This window comes from Anarhichas minor, unplaced genomic scaffold (genome assembly GCF_050575085.1).
Source record: "Anarhichas minor isolate MPS153535 unplaced genomic scaffold, ASM5057508v1 ptg000071l, whole genome shotgun sequence".
In the NCBI taxonomy this organism is placed as follows: domain Eukaryota; kingdom Metazoa; phylum Chordata; class Actinopteri; order Perciformes; family Anarhichadidae; genus Anarhichas; species Anarhichas minor.
The window spans coordinates 219,142-242,893 of NW_027466517.1; the positions used below are offsets into that span (position 1 = coordinate 219,142).

The 23,752-nt window shown below is 43.7% G+C and overlaps 1 protein-coding gene across 5 annotated transcripts in view; it reads left to right on the forward strand.

Moving 5' to 3' along the window:
* evi5b (ecotropic viral integration site 5b) overlaps window positions 1-23,752 on the forward strand; it is a 31,217-nt gene that overhangs the window by 4,350 nt on the left and 3,115 nt on the right. For 2 of the 5 annotated variants that reach the window (XM_076079204.1, XM_076079205.1), the window contains exons 2-19: window positions 4,383-4,615; window positions 9,272-9,461; window positions 12,201-12,425; window positions 12,581-12,655; window positions 12,798-12,923; window positions 13,186-13,329; window positions 13,765-13,854; window positions 14,096-14,193; window positions 14,547-14,607; window positions 14,717-14,770; window positions 15,783-15,815; window positions 16,206-16,346; window positions 17,175-17,306; window positions 17,423-17,563; window positions 18,014-18,172; window positions 18,582-18,728; window positions 19,092-19,187; window positions 22,860-22,955. In XM_076079204.1, the coding sequence (XP_075935319.1) occupies window positions 4,464-4,615; window positions 9,272-9,461; window positions 12,201-12,425; window positions 12,581-12,655; window positions 12,798-12,923; window positions 13,186-13,329; window positions 13,765-13,854; window positions 14,096-14,193; window positions 14,547-14,607; window positions 14,717-14,770; window positions 15,783-15,815; window positions 16,206-16,346; window positions 17,175-17,306; window positions 17,423-17,563; window positions 18,014-18,172; window positions 18,582-18,728; window positions 19,092-19,187; window positions 22,860-22,955 (2,160 nt within the window). In that variant the 5' untranslated portion in view covers window positions 4,383-4,463. Of the gene's footprint in view, window positions 1-4,382; window positions 4,616-9,271; window positions 9,462-12,200; window positions 12,426-12,580; window positions 12,656-12,797; window positions 12,924-13,185; window positions 13,330-13,764; window positions 13,855-14,095; window positions 14,194-14,546; window positions 14,608-14,716; window positions 14,771-15,782; window positions 15,816-16,205; window positions 16,347-17,174; window positions 17,307-17,422; window positions 17,564-18,013; window positions 18,173-18,581; window positions 18,729-19,091; window positions 19,188-22,859; window positions 22,956-23,752 lie in introns of those variants that run through there. The other 3 variants (XM_076079201.1, XM_076079202.1, XM_076079203.1) reach the window with 3 other exon arrangements.

Sequence of the window (23,752 nt, forward strand, 5' to 3'; positions counted from 1 at the left end):
CTCACCTAAAACCTCACCTTTTATGAACTCAGAAGTGTGAATCCACATTGTGCTCTACCAATGACTAGAGCTAATAGAAGAAGAAGAATACATTTAAGTATTTAGTCCTCTCAAAAGGAAAAAAAAAAAAAAATAACCCTTCAATGTATTTGGTTGATTTCATATAAATGTATTTTTGTTGTCAGAATTCTCTCTGTGCTTAGCTTATCATGTATAGTGACACTTCTATCAGTGTAAAACTCGTGCCTGTGAGACTAGAGTTGGCCATGAAGCTGCGATGGAAACCTTCACAAGCTTTACTCTGACCCCCAACCTCAGTATGGTTGCTGAGGAACATATCGTGCTTTAGGGAGTAATAATACATCTTTTGGAACTAAGAAGGGAGCAGAAGATGTGCGTGTAAGCCCGTATGTTGTTTGCTTTGTATCTACTTTTCAGTAGTATTATTTGGGAGGTATCACAAACATAAACAATAATAAACAGCTGAGTGACTTTAAGAAGTCGTGGCATCTGTCAAACAAAGTGAGTGCAAGTGAAAGAAGTGAGCCTTTCAAGTAATGCCACATATGGGCATATCGCAGGAAGTAGTCTGTGGAAGACCAAATGCCAGTCACTGATGGAGACAATGGAGTTTGCGCACGCTTTCCCAGCAGAATGCTTAGCCAAGTAGTTGGTGTATTAGATTGACATTAGCTGTCACTCCCACAGAATAAACTAGCCAAGCCTAAAATGTATGTGTTGGTGTTATTGATTAAAACTTCTTCTTTAATAAGGCTACTTTTTGCAGTGCAGGGTTTGCAGGCCAAGTGTAAAATAATAGCCGGTGTCTTTCGCTCTCATTATGTGGCTGCATCATGAAGAATGGCCTTCAGCAAGACCATTGAGATGCTGATTGTACTCTGGGAACATGTGAGCTTCCTTCTGTGTGTGAAGTGAAAGGCCTTTCTACCTCTGTGTCCGTGTGTCATTGTCATTGTAAAGTCAGGCCTGTGTTTTAATACCCTCACACAGCTCATGGGCGGCTTGTTTCCCTGAAGACAGACTCTCCTGCTGGGCACAGACAATTGTGTTCTTCTTCTTCACTGCCTCGAAATAGCAATATGAAAGAGAAGTAAAAGCGAGATGAATTAAGTCTTATTTTTCACCTCAGATGATGACTTTAAAACGACTTCTACATTTGTCCTGGCTTAAGAGTTTATGACAGTTTTCTTCCCCCTGGTCCGTCTGACAGCACTGAGCTATCTGTTGGGTGCCGTGCATTTTGAATTGGGGGAAAAAGGAAACGCGTCTCTGTTCTGCCTCTGGTTTTTCTCAGTTCCCCAATCGTCTTGAAGTTGTTTCGCCGAGGCTTTCTTCTCGCCTTGCTGTGCGTTTCATTAGCTATGCGCGCTGCGTCTCAGGGCCCCTTTGAGTTCTTTGACAAACAAAAGTAGAAACAATCTCCTGTATCCAGGATTTACAGGGAAGCCTTGCTTCAGTTTGCCGGGCTTGCTAGAAGAAATGTAGATTTCTTTTTTGCTGCTCGTATTTTGGTCCCTGAATTAGTTTTCAGGACATTTTTAGTCTGCTTAAAAGAACTACAATAAGGCACACTGGTATTTGTTTCTTTCCCCAATGTTTTATAAATAAGTAAGCCAATTAATAAGGTTAATTATCAATGAGGTACATCATTAATCAGACCTAATAAGAGCACATAAACACGGTCCAGGCTGTACCTCCACTTGGTTCATCGTTTCTCTCCCCAGTTAGTTCTGCTTGGCATCCCACATCATGCCCTTACTTCTTCTTCTTTGCTTCCAGAGAGAGATTACAGACACAATGCTAGCTTTGCTCACTGAGGCAACAAAAAAAGAGTTGGTGGAGTGAAAACAAACTCTTTTTTCAGGATCAGTTTTATATTAATGTTCACATTTACCAACATTGCTAATTCTTTTCACACAAATAATTCACTTTCAATATCCTTTTTAAAGTGTAATAATCAAGTTAATTGCAGTTATGTGTAAGTGTATTATACGATTAGACGTCCTGCATTTATTGTGCCGGTCAGGTGAATCTAGTCGCAGTGTGACTCTGTCGTTTCTTTGTAAGCTCAATTATGTATTAATGAATTTGACTCCCGTAATTGCTTTTGCTGTTGAGATGGACAAATGTGCTGATGGCCTTCTGAGTCAGAGTGCACCGCACGCACACACCCATGACATATTCTGTCTCTGTGAGCAGCGTATGTCTGGTGCTAACTTTGTTACAGGCAGTCGGAGTGAGTAAATGCAACCTGTGTTTTCACAATACCTGTCCTATTGTTTGTGTGAGCAATGTAGTGGGTTGTATGGACTAAAGATAAATCCTGAAGGTCTTCCTATATTGATATCACAGTGACATAGACGGATATCATCTGTCATATTGATAAATCACTATTTTAATTGTCGGATTACAGTACCAGTTGATGTGTAAGACCGCGATCTACATGTTCCTTGTAAGTCAAACTGAACATTTTCAGAAATCAAGTAGGGAGGAATTTGGCTCACTCAAGTGTTTGTATCGGAAAAAAATCTACAATGAAATGTATTAAAATATATCTACGTACATATTCTGCAGACCTTTGTTGCTCTTCCCTACAAAGTGAGTGTTGCCTTCTATAACCTAGTTGTCATCATGGTGTCATCTCTCCAGGCTCATGTAATGCAGCCAGCCTGTAGGATCTACAGGATGTGGATCTGTTGGTTTAGCTGCCTGTCATGTCAGATTGTTGAAGAAGGTCGGTAAATATGCTTCAGACAGGATACTTTGGGAGAGGGCGATGACACACAACTAGTGTTGTAACTACTGTCCCCAGTTGGAATAACACCTGGGACGTTTATCTTCATTGCGTCATAACCACTGGGCCACAAGGGCGCCTGGTACACTGCAACTGGTTTGATTTAAGAATGAGGACATAGTCATTTGTCCTGTTCCTACACACACTTCTCAAGATCGCTATCAATTGTCCTCATCGTCCAAAACTGTTCTGTTACGGTACCCTATATCTACATCTACAAAGGTAACCAGCTGTTAAACAGATAAATAAACAGTAAAGTCACTCAGTGTTTGTGTGCAGGAGGGTTAAAAAAACCCTGAGCTCAGCTATTTTCAGTGTGTACTATAGCACATTCCTATCACCACATTGACCACGATCCTTTCCTCCTCCTCCTTTGTTTTTTCTGATACTCACAGAAAAGTGACTCATCGTTATAGACACAGTAAGATACATGACATGTTCAGTATCCTGCCTGGTGGCAGTCTTCAGACTTCCTGTTGGTTTGAAACCAAAGGCAAATCGTTTCTTTATCAGGTGTGAGGTGAGTTTTTGCTGAGCGCAGAGGTCCACTTCCCGTTGTACGCTGATTTAGAAAGAAGTGGTATAATCTTTAGTGGAGCACTTTGACCCTTCCTGACAGTGTGATCAGCAGATGACTACAGATCAGTGGCCGAAGGTCTGACGAGTGGATTTCCGTCAGGATAGAACTTGTTTCTGACATTTCAATTTAATGTTTTTTTTTTCATTTCTAGTAGTGGTTTTCTCTTAATAAATACATACTGGACTTCCTCATGGAGTATATAAGCAGCTGAAAGCCAATGATTTTGGATTATTTGGAGTAGCAGGTAGGAGTAGACGGTTCCCTGCATTCAGCTTTCAGTATTGTGCATCAGGCACTCACATCCTCCCTGCTTGTGTGGACAGTAGATTGGCCGTTGCTGAGCACCGATCCAAATACTTGTTTTCAATTCTTCATGCTGTTGTCATTGCTGTGTGTGTCAAATGTCAGCTGTAGGTTATTGTTACATTGTGACAGAATGCATTCAGACCTGTGTTTGGTGGTGAGGTGTTACAAGAAGCTCTTCCTCAGTGACACTGAACTATTACATGTGGCACACCGGACTGTACTTGTGCAGAGGATTGGTCAAAGTTAAAGGTAAAGAAATGTCAATCATGTAGGATGATGATCTTCAGAGAGCATCTCATTTTTTATATTGAGTGAGTTGACAGAATCATTGGTGATTGTCACTCAATCCATCATTTAAAACACTGGAAAAGTCACTTCATGTATTGATCTTGGTATCAGAAATAGAGTAATTAATTTGCTAATTGCTCAATTTAAAACTAAGCCGCTGAATCGATCCAGACGATACTGACTGCTGGATCTGTGCTACCAGTGCAGCTTTTTCATGGTTCTGCCAGAAATTATGTTTAAATACATATTTAAATTTGATTGCAAGCAAAACATAACTGACATGGAGAGAAGTTAAGAAGTTGTCTGATTCAGGCTAGACTGCCCTGTGAATGCGGGTGGAAAATAAAAAATGCTCCCAAAAACATTGCTGAATGTCGTCTCCATCCTCTGCAGGTGGCGACAGACAAGGTTGCTTTTAAGCTGAGTTCTACTCTCTCATGGGTGAAGAACTCGGTGTCCCACACGGTCAGTCAGATGGCTAGCCAGGTGGCCACGCCCACGTCCCTGCAGACCACCGCCACCTCCTCTTCCACGTCTCTGTCCTCGCCCGCCCTCTCGCCGTCCTCGCCGGCGCCGATTAGTCCCGACGATGTGGAGCTGCTGGCCAAGCTCGAGGAGCAGAACAGGTGAGCAGTCCGTCTCTTAAGCTTCTCCTGCCCATCAGATGAACACGTTGTGAGGTAGAGCGTAGATTTCCACTGGATTAATACCACGTCTTCAGTAGTTAGTTACACAGAGATATAGAGCGCACAGGCTGGCTGACAATCACACAAGCTGTTTTTTTTGGGAAATAAATACAAATGTACTGAATTGTTATTATTAAAATAATGGTGTCCGATACGTTAGGCCATTGTCATCGATACCTGATCCGGTAACGGGCCAATATTCGTTGTCAGTATTGGTGTCGGTGCATCTCTGTTACAAATGTACAGGAAGTTAATTTTGCACAATATGTAGGAAAAGTGTTGGATTTATCTTCTTGTTGCTTTGAGGAGATATATTAAAATATATTGAGATATTTGAAGCTGCCCTTGCTTAAAAGACCCATTGAACTACAACAGTGTGAGTTTGCCTTTCGCTGAGTTCTCTTCTATTATATTAACATAACGGCGGAAAACAACGGTCATCAACAATTTGACCTTTTAACTGCGAGCCTGAGGGAAGCAGCTCAGACTGTACACAAAGAGGACAGGGTGGATACTCTCCCTCCTGCTGAACAATGTGAGACAGGTTCTGGCCTGTGAGATCACTGGACTGTCTTTGTGCCGTGCAGCTGGTTCTCAGCACCAGGAGACAGATTACTATGCTCAGAAAAGTGAAAGCGTTACACCCCAAACAAGTTAAACTTCCTCAGGAAGTACTACAGTTGCTGTTGGTCCGGCTACAGTGATATACAGATCAACCATTAATTTTTTTTTTCTTTGCCTTGTTTTCGTTACACATTCGCACCACTGTGACTGCCGTAGAATCATTCTGCACATCCCCCACCCGATCACGTATGCACACACACCTACAGGAGAGGGACGCACAACAGGTTGAGACTTGCCAACTAGTTGAGAATATAAAGAGTCAAATGTGGTCGGAAGAAAAGAATCTCAATTTAGTTTTTTGGGGGTTTAGCTCGTCTGTTGAGAAGATTTTGAGTTTTTGTTCTTGGACGGTTTGTGTGCTTTTTGTCAGTGTGTGCTCCTCGCACATGAAGGCAAAGTCGTGGGTCTGTTTTTAGTGCGTGCATGCGTGCGAGAGAGATGGTTTGCTCATTTGACTATAGCCTCACGTTAGACCCTGTCATCCTGTGGTTTAACAGTACCTGGGTCAAGATTTATAAAGGTTAAGATGTGGGTGGTAGACTGCACTACCTGCAGGGAGTGAAAGAGCAGAAAACACATCCTCTAATAGGTAGCAGGATTAACAGGAACCTCTCATTGATTCTAAAGGTGCAATTTGCAATGCATTGTGATTGTAATTGTACATTTGAATTGTTGTTACTTGTTGGTATTGTGGACTATTGCATGCAGAGTGGTGGATTAGTATTTGGAGGGTTATCCCCTAAAAGTGGTGTTGCTGCTTCCTTTCTTCTTACTCAGCATTTTTAACTCTGTGTGATGTCGAGCCAGATGTGCTTGTGTTTATTCTAGTGCTGGGCAACGATTAAAATATTTAATCGCGATTAATCGCATGGATTTTTTGCGATTAATCGCATTGTTATGGCAAAGTTCAATAATGAATTCAAAAGTAGTGTATTGCGCACTTTTATTTTAGAAGTACTGCTATATGAACAAAAGGTCAATAACATTTGGTTCGCGAGATGCAGGTAGCATGTTTTATACTTAATGTGAATATAATTCATACTTTGTTGGCATCTTATTCTGAAAACCGGATGTTCGTCTGAAGAAACCGGATGTTGTCTCGTTAATCTTTCCGCTAACTTTCAAAGTCCTTCGCTCGCTCCCGATCTGTGCCGTTTAAATGCGTTTACCGTGAATTTCAGCATATAGGTGCACTAACATGTAAGTGTCTGCTGACTTTACCGGAGATCTGAGTGTCTGCTGACTTTACAGCAGCGATGTCCAGTAGTCTCCAGGGAGAGCAACAGCTGGTGCAGCTTCTCTCTTTATTTCTGCCCCCCCCCCCCCCCTCGACCAGAAGCAGAAGTCGCCTTTTCTCTACGGCAACCCTGAAGGGACATATCATATCTCTAATACAAAACAATAAACATGAGACAGTCTGTTACAATAATAATAAATTAAAAATACTTACCTGTTTTTTTTTTTTGTTTTTTTAATTATTATTATTATTATTATTTTTTTTCCCATCTCAAAAGGCTCAAGGACACACCACACACACACACACACACACACACACACACACACACACACACACAACTGACTATAGGATGTTTGCTGGCTTTTATCCCACTGTTCTTGTCATCCTCTTGTTGTTATGTATATGTGTTGTCTCTTGTCTTTCAAAAAAAATAAAAAATTATAATAAATTTTAAAAATGCGATAAAATAATTGTCGGCGTTAATTAATGAATGCGTTAACGCGAAATTAACGCGTTAACTTGCCCAGCACTAGTTTATTCACACAATATGTGTCTTGGCCATCCATGGCGGAGTTCACAAACTTTTTTCCCAGGCCCCTGTTACAAGAAGAGGGTTTTGCTGTGTTGTCTGAAGTGTGCTAATTAAAACCAAGAACAGGCTCAGATTTGAGGCGACTCCTGGTTTTCCTCCTGCAAGTTGACCGATAAGTCCGTAAACCTGCCTCTTAGAACAAGAGCCTCCTTTGCATGAAATTGTTAATATCTCCACAAATCGACATCGTAGCATGCTTAGTTGTAGAGCTCCTAATTTATTGCAGATGTCATGCACCTCTGTACTGCGTCTCTGTGCATCTGCCACACATTGAACTGTACAAGTCTTTTGTAAGTTGAGATGCGTGTTCTCTGGGCCGTCCCTGACGTGCTCATTGTTAACATCAGATCCCAGTGCTGCTGAAGGGTGACACAACGCCCCTCTACTGCCAGCTTTGTGAATTCTTCCTCCGCTGTGACTCTCACCCATGGCTAGTGCACTCCGTGGCAGCATGGAAACCGAGCGCTCGGTTCAGAGTTGGGGGGATTGTGTCACGGTTAACTCCAGTGAAGGAAGACAGCGACGCTTTCTGTTGAATGCAGATGTCGGTGACTCATCGGTACACCCACGACCGCTCCAGAATGCCGAGCGCTTTTCCCTCATAACGGGAGATCAAAACTAACCAGTTTCACTGTTTAATTTTCTCCCTGATTCCCCTCATGAAGCTCTGAGCAGACTCCCGTCTGGTAAACACAAGTCGTGGTGTCGAGGGGCTCATTGTTCCTCTGCCCTTTGACCCCTGCCTCCACACAGCAGGGCCCCTTTAACGTCTTGTTAATTAAAACATTGCTCTGCTGCCACGCTTTGCTTCTGATTGATCATGCGGTCTTTTCTTTTGAAACACCGCCGTAGCAACATGCTGATACTTACCAAACATGCACATCTTATAATCGTGTGTGTGTGTGTGTGTGTGCGCATGTGTGTTGACAGACGAGTGCGACAACAGGAGGGAGGACTTTGGTATTCACATGTCTGTTACAGATACCACGGTGCCTCCTGCGCTTGTTTACCGGGTGTTTTGTGTGTTTGGTGAAGGCCTTTGTACCCTAAAGAGCAGATAAAAGGCTCAAGCATTCGTTCAGTAGTGACACACGGACGAGGAAGTCCCGCACTGACCGCTCCAATCTGTAAATCAGACAAGACGTTGCTCCAAAATTCCTAGAAACCAGAGACATGAAGAGAACACCATGAGTTTGGCTTGGTAAGGTTAAAAGTATTTTCAGCTTGTTGTCCTGCTGTAATGAACTGCAAATTGAAGTCATGATATTGTAACAGTCACATGCTGGGGAACGAATGTAAAACTAATGGTTTGGCATTTCGTCCGAGCTCAAAATATCGTTCAAACTCTCTTTTTAAACCCTGCAAGTATTGCTCGACTGCAACCAATTCACTGCAGTGTTCTGCTATTCTGTGTTTGTAAAGCTTCAGACTTGTGTTGTGTTTGACTACTGGTGAATTATTTGCAGAGGTGCAGGTATGTTCATGTGTAAACGCAGCCCGTCCCTGCAGCACGTGTGACCATTTGTAACGAACTTGAACGAACCTGTTCGCTCTCCGTCAGAGCTGAATACAAGTGAAGGAGCTCCGTTGCAAGCTGGTGTCTCTGGCAGTCCACTTCGCTCCCCCCCCCCGACCCACATAGGGCTGTAACCCTAGACATTTTGGGAGCACCCTCACTGACGTCACAGGCTCCAGTGTAGAGGCCCAGGCTTCTTCTTTTTTTTTTTCCGAGATCAGGTGTCTGAGCCTTTGTGTGTCTATCACGAGCTTCTCTTTCTCTGCACACTGATCCTTGATTGGGTCACTCTGTCAGTAACTGCAGCGACCAACTGATAAGAGTGATAGAGTGATACAGTGCTAGATTAACCTGCTGAGGAATGCATTGCTTGAGCTTGTCATCCCTCCACAATGCACTTCAAATGCCATCCATGATGGAAATTCATATTTTACCGACATCCAATATGCATTGTTGCTTTTATAATAGACCTGTTATGGTTTTTTATAAGCCACTTAAAGCAGTTGCAAGTAGCAACACGTGTTGACTTTGATAAATGATTGAAACAAGCATTTGTTGTTAGTGGACTTGACGGTTAAAACCCAATATTCTGTGTGTGCGCAGTGTTAACGGTCACCTTCCCTACAGGCTGCTGGAGACTGACAGCAAGTCGCTGCGCTCCATGAACGGCTCCAGGCGAAACAGCGGCTCCTCCCTGGTGTCCAGCTCCTCTGCCTCCTCCAACCTCTCCCACCTCGAGGAGGACTCGTGGATCCTGTGGGGACGAATCGTCAACGAGTGGGAGGACGTGCGCAAGAAGAAGGAGAAGCAGCTCAAGGTGAGACCGGTGCTCGGGCCTACCTGTGGAGCGCTGCTTAGGAGCGTACTGACCCCCGACTGCTTTAGGAGCTTACTGACACACATCTGACCCGTCGGCTGAGAACAAGGTTAAGACAATCATAGAGCTATGATTTCATAAATGTATTTTAGAGATCATTGTCCATTTGAGAAGAATAAAAGCATTCCAGGATAAAGAGACGGGGGCTCCAATGATATTCTGGATGCAAATTAGGGCGGCCGCGACTACTCTGCATGATTGATCATGGCAACGCTAAAAATGCTTCAACATCAATATTTTAAACCGACACATATTTTTAAAAATATATATATATATATTTTGTCCTTATAGCTGCTAAATACACTCATAACACCATAGCGTGTCTGCCTGCTGCTTTAGAAATAACATTGAAAAAGAGTTTTAAAGGAAGCATGCCGCTTTGTGTCACTGCGTTGTGGGCGGTGCTTGCGGATGAACGGGACCCTCTCTCACTCCGGCATTGCTCGGTCCGACAACTTATGCCGCCGTGCTACCGTAGCGCGAATCGATAGCAGGGTCGACCGATTCTGATAACAAACGGGGCTCAGTGCTCTGTAAGAATATGGGCAGCATATGTTGATTCTCTATTATAATATCTTCATTTAAGATTTCAGGGGTAACATATTTATGTCGAACAATATCCCCTTAGAGAGAATGCTCCCACTGCAGAATAGTTTTATATTACACCACTACTCACTCCATATTGTAAGAATATTGGGAACATATTTTTTGCAAGTCCAGAACCGCAAGTAGCACATCTTGATAGCACATACAAACCTACGTTTTAGCACTTTAACATGTAAACATAGGTTTACATGTTATCTTGGGCCGCAGGATACAGTTTGTCAAAATATAATACAACTTCATTTTTTGGGGGGAGAAATTAACCGTTTAGATTAAAAGTCAATTAATGAATCGTTAGAGAAATCGTCTTTAGTGGCAGCCTTAGTGGAGATGGCTTTAAACTCCACCAGAGAGTTCAGCTCTCGACTCTCGTGAGACACGTTTCACAGGCATTCGTATCAGCCTCTGAATGCCACAATGGCCATATCTGTTTGAGTGTTTACTCCGTCCAGAAATAAGTCCCCAGGCTATCTTTGTTGTAGGTGCCACTGTAGTGTTGTGCTTGAACTTGTTATTTTAGTTCTTGACATTTGAAGCTAATATTAGGTCGCTTGTTTCTACTGTTACTCTCCGAGGTCTTGTGATAATCATATGCCCAGTCGCTGGCAGTTTAGATTTACACTACAGGACAGTGGAACAATAGGAAACCCTGTTTAGTACTTTGTTGGATAACAGACATTATGGCAGTGGCTCAGCAAGGAACTTGTAGTTTTCTTATGTACCGCTGCTCAGCAGGTCCTGAAGGCCACGTCAAACTATTCCTGGATGAAGCATGCTTCTAGTCCATTCATTGCTCTGCTTTGAATTACACCCCAGCAGCCCAACAGTCATGGTGACACTTAAAACTCCCTCATCATCACCCATGATTATGCCTTTCTCATAGTCGGTCGAAATTAAAGTCCATTTTCTGTAATCCGTTCACATGCAAAACGAGCTGCTGTTGCATGAACCCGTTGATGAAACCACACACACACACACACACACACACACACACACACACACACACACACATGCAAATTTGATGGAACATCCTCTGCATGGGCAGGGTTTCTGTTATTCTTGCCACGTGAATGGGGAAGTGTTGCTCAGAACCTGTGAACATGCATGGGTGTTATTATGTAATTTAACAGAAGTAGTAATGACCAGATGGCGGCATCTAGACTGGGAGGTTAATCATAACTGCTGAGGCCTCCACAAAATGAGTGTTTTCTTCCCCTTGGCTTACGGGGAAAGACCGATTCTGTTGCGCAAAGCACTTTTCTGCACTTGTCAGCAAAACCCCTGATGTCTTCATGTTTTCAATACCCACGACAGCTGAAGAGAAATATATTTCATTTGGTGAATAAAATGGCTAAACGTGATGTTTGTGTCGTGATTTCCTGCACATCTACACCGAACAAGTTCTGGAAAACAGGGAACATTGAAGTCATTGATGATGTTGTCGCCTGTCACGGAGCATTGATTAGAATATACAAAGAGGTGTGTTAACGTGGCGGAGCGCCTCAGAAAGCAGCTTTCGTTGAGACGCAGTGAAGACATGAGACGGTGCATTGTTCCAGCACAAAGCTTGGTTTGTCTCTCTCTGGCCTCTGAGAGGCGAGAGGGATCCCCTGCTGAAAGCCTGTGTGGGTGGACCTCTGCTCCAGATGCACCCTGGACCGACCAGATGCACACACACAAGCAGGAAAGACCAGTGTTCCCTGTCAGCACAGGAAATTGCTTAATCAAATTGTATCAGCAGTAATATATGGAAACAAATCGCTCTGCAAAGTGCCTCACTGACAAGATTATATTTGTCAGTGGAAATGGTATTGTTATGAGATGCAGACTGTGCTGAAATGGGATGATAAGTACTAGAGCACAAAGCATGGCCGAGGCTGTATCCTGTTGTAAGAAATGCAAGTGTCTGTTCTTTCCACATGAAGCCGAGGAGTTTCCTTACTCTCTTACACTGTTGTCCACATTCAAAAAATGAACAAAGACCCCCCCCCCCAAATGCTCTTTTAAATTCCTCATAAATGTCTTTAAAATACAGCTAGATTATCGTCAGTCATCTATCCTTCTTCTTTTCCACAGGAACTTGTCAGAAGTGGGATTCCTCACCACTTTCGGGCAATAGTGTGGCAGTTGTTGTGCAACGCCCAGAACATGCCCGTCAAGGATCAGTACTCTGAACTCCTGAAGATGACGTCGCCCTGCGAGAAGCTGATTCGCAGAGACATCGCGCGCACTTATCCCGAGCACCAATTCTTTAAAGAGAAAGACAGCTTGGGCCAGGAAGTGCTCTTCAATGTCATGAAGGCAGGTCACCATTTGTGTTTGCAGATAAACTGATAAGCGCGTGTACAGGTATCAAAAAAGAGGTGTTTAACAGGAAGTCGTGTTAAGGAAAATAACTGAGTACAGTAAATGCATAATGAAGTTTGTACTCATCCAAAGCTAATCTGTTACCTCAGGCATATTCTCTGGTTGACCGTGAGGTTGGCTATTGTCAAGGGAGTGCATTCATTGTAGGACTGCTGCTCATGCAGGTAATGATCCAATCTTCACCACACGCGCACACAAACACACTGATTCACCAGCTTCCAGCAAACAGTTTTGACATGTTTTAGTGAATAACAGAACAATTTGAGATTTGACTTCATCCTGTTATTTCAATCATCTTTTTTCTAGATGCCAGAAGAGGAGGCTTTCTGCGTGTTCGTGAAGTTGATGCAGGATTACAGATTACGAGAGCTCTTCAAACCCAGCATGGCTGAGCTGGGACTCTGCATGTACCAGTTTGAGTATATGATCCAGGTAACTTAACATTTCCAACGGCCATTCCTGAAATCTATGTGGAATGCTTCAACACTAAGTGAGTTGTACGAGACTCGATTTGAGAACTATTATTTTTAAAAAGCCATTCTTAATTAAGATAAGTAAATATACCGCGGTGCTGGCGGTTGACCTAAAATCTTTACCACGGCCAACATTCACCCTGGATTAGACGGGTGGCAGGTGCTAATCTCATTCCCTGGTACAGTGGTAATAGTGTGAATCCCTTTTTTTTGCCTCGCAGGAACAACTGCCAGAGCTGCACATGCATTTCCAGGCTCAGAGCTTTCACACGTCCATGTATGCCTCCTCCTGGTTCCTCACCATCTTCCTCACCTCCTTCCCTCTGCCCGTCGCCACAAGGATCTTTGACATCTTCATGTGTGAGGTCAGATTAAAAGAACCACCATCTTTGAATTATCTCATGTGTCTGCTTACATATATTTATTCTGTGAGGAATTAGTATGCAGATTTGAAATCTAAAAAAGGAACGGCAAACCCCTTGCACTCAAGCCAAGTGTTTCCACTTAGAGAGGTTAACGTTTCCTCCACTGCTTTGAGATTGTCTACATTTCTAGATTACATGAAGGTAACTGTCATGGAAAGGTTATCCGTTAGCCGTTAGCACCACCTGGTGGAGAAAACGGAAACTCTACATTCCACATTTTATAGTGGCTGTGAGTTGTTTCGTCACTCCCTTGAGACCTGTTGTAACACATCCTAAATCCTCAATCCGCTTTAAAAGAGGTTTCACGCTGAACATTGTTTGTTTTTTCTTTCAAAAGATGACTCCTCAGTGATTACTGGTGATCTCTCTCTTCAGGGTCTGGAGGTAGTTTTCCGCGTGGGACTGGCCATCCTTCAGATGAACCAGACCGAACTCATCCAGCTCGACATGGAGGGAATGTTACAGGTATATCAGCCGGGACCTCCACAAGACTTGTCATTTAACCAGCTCAGATTTTCTGGTCTAGGAACCTCCACCACACCCAAATAATTGATGCATGCGTGTCTCCCGACCCGTGCCTGCTGCGTACATGTTGACTTCTGATGCGCTTTGATGTCTGACTAAGACAGCACGCTGCCTAGTTATTTGAAAGTAGCTGGTTTACGTGTGTGTGTGACACTTATCCTGTTTCATTATTGTGCTCAAGCACTTCCAGAGGGTCATCCCACACCAGCTGGACAGTGGGCCGGATAAGGTCATCCTGGCTGCTTATCAAGTTAAATACAACGCCAAGAAGATGAAAAAGTAAGTTCATCAACACCTACCAACCTCTCCTTTTGCTTATGCATTTATTTTGGAAATGGGGTAGAGAAAGTTATGACATGCAACAAATGTCCCACGGCTGGAATCGAACCTGGGACGTCACGGTAATGTCCTGTAACCATGAGGCACGAAACCTATGAACGTATTTGTTATCTTGTTGTTATTGTGGCTTAGAAAATACATTTTGCAGGTCTCATTTCTTGCAGAAGTTTTATATTTGGCCCTGTTTTCATTGCCATTTCTTTTTTTCAGTACCCCAGCCCACGCTAGACAGATTGTATTCTGTCTTCATGTCGTGAGTGAGCGCTAACGTCCTTCACTGACATTTTTTTCAGGTTAGAGAAAGAATACACTACAATCAAATCTAAAGAGATGGAGGAGCAGGTGGAGATAAAGGTGCGTGGAGGTTGTCGGGGGTTAAAAGAAATGCTCTGAAGGCTTCACTCTGTGTTTTTTTTTTGTTTTGTTTTGTTTCATGTGGTTTTTGCAATGTCTTGTTTTGCAGAGGTTGCGGACAGAGAACCGGCTCCTGAAGCAGAGGATAGACACACTAGAGAAAGTGAGTGCAGCGTTGTCTGTAACAGGCGCTCCGTCACCAGAATAACCAGTCAGACAATGCCCATCACCATCACATTAACCCCATCCAGCTGTGTCTGCTCATACGCCGTGCATCTCTTGTGTATGAAGGAGTCTTGTCTTTCACTAACTGGGCTCTATTAGTTGAAAGTCCATTTCCATGATAAACCGTCACTGGTTGGCTGGTACAGCATGGTACGTTTTTTCTGATCGCAGATAAATCAGAGGTTGTCTTGGTGTCTCTGTGACTGTCTGTGTGGCTCGAATAACAGACACTAACCGAGGCCGATACTTTTTTGACATGCCTGTTCGGAGCGTGAAAGTGGCCGTGGCTTGATGCTGTCGATGCAAAGCACTGCATGCCCAAGTTGCACTTTCTGTGTCTCTTTTTGAATGAGCGCTACCGCTGCCAGGTGAAGGCACCATGCATGAGGTCTGCCATGGATAGCGAGGGCTACGCCATGTTTGCCTGCAGGGAGGAACACCGTGGTCTAAATGAGTCTGTTACTTACAACCAGCTCGGGGGCTGCAGCTCTCTGTCACGTAACTCCCAGCGCCTTTTTTTTTTTTTTTTTAACTCTCCACTAACTGAACTGTTCAAAAGTTTACATGAACCACATCAAAGTTCATAGCTTCTGTTCAGATAAACAACACATGGCTCCTTAACACTGTGACTGTGCTGCCGTACCACCAGACTTCACTCTCTCTTACTACCGGAGCTGTCCTGTGCTTCTTCCTGTCTGAAACCTGTCACTTTTATCTGCACCGCCTCCAGCTCATTTGCACCCTTTTTCACCACACCTGCATGCAATGTTCCTTTTCTACCCCCGAATGTAAACACGGTTCTACAGTCTGTAAACAGATATGTCTGGATGGGAAATGAACATTGCGTTTCTTCTCTTAAACAATCAATTGTTCTTTTGTTGTTGTGTGCTTTAAACTGTCCTCTGGATTGTCTCCCTCTGCTGTCTCTTGCTGATATTTCTGTTTTGTAGGAAAGTGCTTCCTTGGCAGATAGATTGATCCAGGTATATTCCTCATTTTCTCTTTTCTCTATTACTCATGTTGCAACTTCCTTCTCTCTCTTTAGCAGTGCATGCTCATGATTAGTACAATGAAGGACATCTAATGAACTCTAATGATTCTCTGAATTAAGAACTAAACCAGATTGTGATAACATTGTTAAATAAGTGCATGAAATAGCACATTGTGGCATGTCAGGAAAGGTCAGACAATCACACGTTACGCTGAAGAAAGCAAAGGAATTGGAATGTAAATCACACGTTGCTAGAACTGAGCATGTCCTTAGAAAATCCAATCCCTCGTCTCCTCCTCTGATTCGCCCATCCTTTCCGCCCCTCTGGTTTTCTCACTTCTTGTCGTGCTCACGCCCCTCCTCCTCGGTTGGTTATGTTAAGGGACAAGTGACTCGGGCTCAGGAGGCAGAGGAGCTGTACCTGGTCAAGCGGGAGCTGGCCACAGTCAAACAGCAGAGCGAGGAGGCCAGTGCTCAGCTGGAGCAGGCCAAGACAACCACCAGGCAGCATCAGCCGCACGCGGTAAGGAGGGGCCACCGAGTCCCCAGCTGGCAGGTTGCACCGGCTCGGATCCCGCCCGGTCTGTGACGGGAACTGAGACTTTTTGAGACTGGGATGTTTCCCCCCGATCAGTTTGTGTTGTGCCGAAAGCTCAGGCCGACCCTTTCAAGATGATGTGTTGTGCTAGACACCTGGGCCTGTAAACATGACATAGCAGTGGCAGAGCAGGGCTTCTCTCACTTTGCACATCGGCTTTGGGTAATGATCTGTTTTGGCATGCATGAATTCAAATTGGGACACGGAGTACTACACAGTTCAGCCACCTTACTGTCCAACTGCATTCTCAGAAAAGCATTCATGAATATGCAAGCAGTCGTCTCACAGGCCGGCAGATTTCACACACGGCACCCTGTTCACAGAATCCTCTCGTTGCATATCCATCGACCTGAACGCTCTTAATTATTGATGGTTGCTTTCCAGATGATAATGTGCAAGCGTTGCAATGTTTTACATAATTTGCTATGTTGCTCCACAATGAGCAGTCATGAAATATTGATGTGAAAGGCAAAATGGTTGGTGTCCGCTGCAATTAGGGTTCAGTTCTTAGTAGTGGAGAGTGAAGAGGCATTGAGGTGTATTTTCTCCCAGAAGAACAGAGCAGGGCCAAAAAATAGTCTGTGAATCAACTATATAATAAAGTCTGTTTTTCTATAATCCTGTGGGAATTAAGTTCTTGATTAATTGTGTATCACGATATCTCTTCATTAAATGCCAACGTTGAGGACACTCGGGCATCAACATGTGTAGCTCTGCCTTGCTGTCTGTGCTCACGCACATGTCCTGTTATAGAAGGGAGCCCCTCGGTACTCCGAGGAGGCCGTCCTGCAGCTGGAGAGAGAGCTGGTGCAGGCCCGTCTGAAGGAGGCGGAGTCTCAGTGCGCTCTCAAGGAGATGCAAGACAAGATCCTGGATATTGAAAAGGTGTGTTTCTGCCTAATATTCGCAAACATACAATATGATTGCATTAACCTGGCTTGTGTCCCTGTGCACCCACTGCTGCATTTCTACAACATGTTATTGTTACACTCCTTGTGCAGAGGAACACGTCGCTACCAGATGACACCAATGTGGCGCGTCTTCAAGAGGAGCTGATCGGGGTGAAGCTGAGAGAGGCGGAGGCTCTGACCGGCCTGAAGGAGCTGAGGCAGCAAGTCAGAGGCCTGGAAGAGCACTGGCAGGTGAGCGCCAACATGTCGATGTCATGTCAATACATTATTTCTGTTGTAAATACTCGAAGCCAAAACAAATCATTTAATGACAGGACAGTCCTCTCCAGGGTATTGAGGGACAGCAAGGGTTCAACTGGCTTTAAGATAAGGATAGGACGCCGATGGGCTCAGTCATGGGGAGGAGTGTCCTTAATCCATGTACACATTGTGGGAGGAGCATATAACTACCTGACTCCTTGGGTGTGTAAAAACCACATTAGAGAAACAGTTCTTCAGTCATCAAGAAAGTCTACGTATACAAATCTGAAAGGTTCGGTGTCTAGAATGTAACATTTGCGTACATTATCGCTGTCCGACGTTTTGAAAGGGCAGAATGTCCCCGTCAGTGAAATGGAAAAAGGAAAGTGTATCTGTTTAATAAGTAATGGAAATGTGACGGACCGTAACGCCTCTCCTCAGCGTCACTTGGCACGCACCGCTGGTCGCTGGAAGGACAGCTCCAGGAAGAACACCTTGAGCGAGCTGCAGGACGAGCTGATGAGCGTGAGGCTACGTGAGGCCGAGGCCCAGGCAGAGCTGCGGGAGACACGGCAGAGGATGCTGGAGATGGAGACACAGGTCAGATGTCACAGCAGCTTCTTAACCACATACACCCGATAATTATTCTTTTGATCATTTTTGTCCAGCATTTTCAGATTCTTAGCTTTACTGGCCTTATAATGCCAATAATCATAGGAAATCAAAAGGCGTACTGTAGTATGGAGAGTTTAGTAAGTACGGCGGAGCTACAGTTTCTCTAATTAACAGTAAATACGCTTTAAAAAAGTGAATTCTCGACCTGTACTGTCACACAGTATCCTTCAGAGGGCAGCAGGCATCTGTTCCAAACAACTCACAAACTAAAGTGTGCGGGCATCATCCCATTTTAGTATCTCAGATCTTTTTGGATGGAATTGATTGTTTATCAAAGTCAAAATATTGTTGTTGTGTTTTTTTGTTTTTTTTTTTACAACCTGTGCTCACACAGAATCAGATCCACAGTAACCACCTGCGACGGGCGGAGCAGGAGAGTCGCTGTCTCCAGGAGTGTGTGCAAACACTGACGGTGCAAAATAAAGACCTGCTTGGGCAACTGCAAGAGATCAAGCGGAGACAAGCTGAGATTGAGTGCAAGGTGCGACTGCTGATCCACAATACTTCTCTTCTTATTGTGTAAAATAGAATTATAGATTGATGTTTTTTATGTTCACGGTCTGCTTTTCTCTTGAGCTTGATTTAGACATAATGTATCATTTAATGCCTGAGATGTCTTGTTATATATTTTGATGGTTTCTGAAGAAGTCAGGAGATGCTGCTAGATTTCTGTTTAAACTGCTCTCTCTTTCTCAGGAAATTCCACCTGCATGATTCACGCGTACAAAAATAGAAAATACTCAAATGTTGTACAATACGTGTTTTTATACCTTTCAGCATCACCCCTCCCCCCCCGGGGCTTTGGCAGAGAACCGTCTTTAGCTCCTTTTGTTTTTATCTGCAGAGTAAGGAAGAGGTGATGGCAGTGAGGTTGCGGGAAGCTGACAACATTGCTGCGATGGCTGAACTCCAGCAACAGATCTCAGAGCTTGAGATTCAGGTAAAGTCCCAGTACACCTTGAGACGTCTGGAACGTTTAACACATTTAAACTTCCCTCAGGCAGAGAGAGACTTGTCCCATCCAGGAGTAATCGTGCATGAGTTCTTATTTTCACAGATGGAAGGGAGACGTTGTTTCTGAGTTACTGGTCCCGACATATTTAAGTTAGAACTAAAGTGCTTATTTAACAAGACAGATTTCTTTATTTATGGTTTATTCTGAGCTCCTCCCACTCGTTTGAAATAGAAAGATACTCTGAACCTGATAGCAGTTGAAGTGTTGCTTGCTTGTGTTTCCAAGGAAACACCGGTTTCAATGAAATCTGATCAACCCACACGGCCCCAATGACGCAGATTATCTGACTTATCTCATGTTCTTTCTAACTTTGACTGTTGCTCATTCACTCATGAATATGTAAAGTGGCGCAGACATTAGACATGCAAATCCAATCATCCTTTCATCCTTTAAAACTGCTCAAATGTTACATCTCATTGGGACTTAAAATCTGGATGATAAACGATGTAATATTTGATGATATTAAGAAAGATTGTCTGGAGCTGCTCTACAAAAAATGCGATTATATTATTGTAGTTTTTCAGTTCAGACACTGACATTTAATGAAGTTGGGGGCGGATTCACACATAAAACGTACATCCTCGTATGAACCAGTCTCCACAAGCAAGAGAGAGCCCAGTGTTATTTATCCCCAAACAAATGTAACGCCACACACAACAAGGGTGACCAAAACAAATACAGGCCTGTTCTTACACTGCCGACACGCAGCAGCTCTGATTGATAACCGATAAAGTTATCTAAAAACAATACAATCATACGTACGTTTGAGGCTCGTTTGTGGGCTCAACACGGCTCACTTTCCAAATGAGTAAAGCTGTGCAGCAACAGGCAGATGCCGATCGCGTGTGTTTTTGTTTTGCGAAAGCAAAATAATGTTCTGATGATTCTCAGTTAGCAGTTCAAGGAGCACTTTCACATTGATAACGCTTTCGCTGGGAGGCTCCATGGAAGAAATAAAATAAACAATTTATAGTAAAAGACAAAGAAATACAACAATAATATCATCATTATTGCTAGAATGGTTAAATACAGTATGAGTAGTATTCATTGCTCACACTGATTTATTTAATTTGGAACACTTTACTTTATGTCGCCCTATTTGGCATCTATAAGAAGTACATTAGCACTCAATAAATGGCTGTAATAATGTAGTTGTCAACATCTATACCTGCTGTTGTGGACACTTATAAGTGGAGGCTGGTGTATAAGGACGATGAATGACAGTATAGTAAAACACGGCTGTATTAGTATAGAGTGTGTGTGGGGGGGGGGGTCTGTTGGAAACATTGGTGACCGTGGGAGTAGGTTTTTGTAAAGTACCGTTCTAAATGTATTCCCGAGTTTAAGGTGTTTCAGAGAGTCTAACCTGAAGACTATTTATAAGTATGAAACCCTCCCCCTCTTCCCCTTCACAGGCACACACACACAATCACACAGTGTGGTCTGAGGTTTTGTTACTAAGTGATGGTGCATCAACACGCAACACCAAAGTTACCACTACCGCCCTCGTGCTTTTTACAATCCGCGTAAATGAGCTCTCAATAACGCACAGAAGCATTACACTTCATTTATTTCCCCTGTTTTGAATTGAGTGATCGGCGTCTAGAACGGCGATGCAGAGGCTGCTAACTCCATCTTAACTTCTGTCTGAGCTGAAATCACTGTGTCAGCGTTGGCTTCTCGGTCTGTGGTTTGGTTACTTGCTCTATAAGTTGTGGGTGAAAACTGTTTCAATTACAAGAAAAGAAAAAATAAATCAGTTTCTTGCTTTCCTCCGTCATAGATGGAGTGACGCGTGTTGGCGGTGAACATCTGCAGCTTGCGTTATGATGCGAGAAGTCACCTTATGATCAGATTAGCTTCGTGTGTGCCTTATCGTCCTTCAACAGATCATCCTGCAGAGAGTTAATCAAGAGATGCAAATTAATAATAACCACCGAGTATTGATGGAAAACATTCGTTCAATGAGACTAAGACGTCTAGAGGTTAACGTGTAGGACTCCTTCACTGTCACAGTCGTGGCCTCGGCTGAAGGCCACAGCTCCAGAGTCTCTGGGCTGATAGGAAGTGGTTTCTCGTCTTGAAGCAGAGGCTCTACCAAACGTGACATGCATGGTCTATTTTGAGGTTTCTATGGCTTGCTCATAGATTTATACTAAATGTTTCAGACACTAAAGGACATCCTCGTGTTTACTCGGTAAAGAGATTGTCATTTTGGGCTATGCAAAATACATTGCATTGATTTCACATGTTAAATATGCTAAAAAAACAAAAAGTCAAACTAATGACAGTTTAAAACTCTATATAAATCACTTGGAAGGGTCATTTTTTTTTTTACAAATGGTATCTGGTCTTCATTGAGCGGCAGCTCATTGGTCCATTGAAAGTTTAGTCATAGTAAAACTTCAGTCATACAGTTTCACACGTCCCTCGCAGACGTCTTTGCAGATTAAAAAAAATAAGCTATCGGTTGTTGCAATGGAGACAAACAGTGTAAATATGAATGTGCTAACTGAAACACGGGCATTTCTTTTTTTGAGCCATGATTTTACTCAAGATGTGATGTTTGTGATGATCGGCTGCTCAGTTCACTGCTGCTGGTTAAAGTAAACAAAGTCACTTTGCCTGACTTTAGTCATTGGTTGGTGTCACTACACGTAGTTTCCTCTTCCTTCTATTCCTCCGTCTGTTAGAGCTTAACAGAGCTCTGCAGACTGAGGGGGCAGGAACGTGAGGGAGACATTTTTGTTGAGACGTTTGGCGTCCCCCGGCCACAGCCTGACACCTGTTGATCCACACAGCTGAACACCAGGAAGTCTTATTAACTGCCTGGCCCCTTATTGGTGCAGTGTTTTGCAGCGACCAAACCTCAAAAACAGTAGGTTCTTGGAATAATCTCACTTGTTTAGACTTCTTGTGAGGAAAAAAAAAAAGCCTACTGGGACCTGCCGTATTCACCCCCCCCCCACCCACCCACCACAGGAATCAGAAACCCCCATGTGTATTTTTGGGGTGTTGGCCAGCCAGAGAAGACTCAGTCTCACCTCTCTACCTCGACACCCCACCCCTGCTGTGGACACGCATCTTCCCTTTTTTTTTTTTTTTAGTTGCCTCAGTGTTGCTGGGCTGTGGTTTGAACTGGTCTCACTGTAAAGAACTGACTGGTTCGAGGGTGTGATTGAGGTTTGAAGCAGCATCCGTGTTTGTCTCCAATGCCTGCAGATGTCTTCAGTGAGGAAGGTAAACATCACATGGGCTGTTTAACTGCTAAAGCTAACAACCTGCCTCATCCCTAGGGCCCCAGGAGGAAATCCAGCACATATGACACTGTTTTTGTGTCGTCCCCCCCCCCCGACATCTGTCACTTTGTGAGGCGTCTTTTTTTTAAATAGTGGGGCTCTAGTACCTGTCGGTGTTTGTCCTGCTTATACAGTAATTCACAACATTTGAACCCTGTACATGAATGCTGCTCGTATCATTTTGTTCCATGTTGAACCACTTTGCTCTGCAGATGCTAAAATGTATATCTTCACGTCCCTCCGTATTTCAGGAACGCCTCGTGTCTCTTATTTTTAAACGTGTCTCTTCTACTAACAGAAAGAAGAAGGAAAGGTCCAAGGCCAGCTGAACCACACCGACTCGAGCCAGTACATCCACGACCTCAAAGACCAGATAGCAGAGCTAAAACACGAGGTGAGACTCGCAACAGGTCCATTAGTAACCGCGCTACCTTTTTTTTTTTCTGGTAGAGATTCAGATTTTGCCGTTTCCATTTCTCTGATCAAGCGTTCAAGAAGATTTCACAACATCGCCTCAGATATGGTTTCTCTTTGATGCTGACAGATTGGTAGAAGTGTTAACTACACCCAGAGACTTCCTGTGCAGAGTTGACAGCGCACACCTCTTGCAGATACCTATACAGATGTTCCTACAAGAGGGTTTTACCCTGCTGGTCAGAGTAGAGCCGAGACGTATCATAACCATGCACGTTGAGAGTAAAGAAGTGATGAGAGCAGATTTGATCATGAATCAATTCACCTGTATTCCTTGTTTAGTCCTCACCGACTGTGATGCATGTACTATGCAAGAAGGTCCAATGTCACGGGTTGAAAATCTGATGACTAGTTTCTACGTATTAATTATTCAGAACCGTGTCTTCATTGAGATGTTTTCCTTTTTTTTAAACACAGATAGAGTTCCTCGTTGTTTTCCAGCAAATCAAAACAAGCGAGAACAAACCAATGCCTGATGCAGTTGGTGGTTGTGCTTAATAAACCGGAGTTGCATTTAGTTTCTCCTCACTCCGGTTTATATCAAGTCAGTGCAGTCAGTCATTTCCCCTCTCACTTGGTTTGGCCTTGTGGTCATTTTGGTTTCAGAGTGGCCTGCTATGAATCATGCTAACTCGAGTGTCTGCTGCAAAGCAAACCCGAGAGTAGCGAGTGGTGGCTCAAGTCCCACCATCCTCCCTCCCTCACAATTTGAGTTCA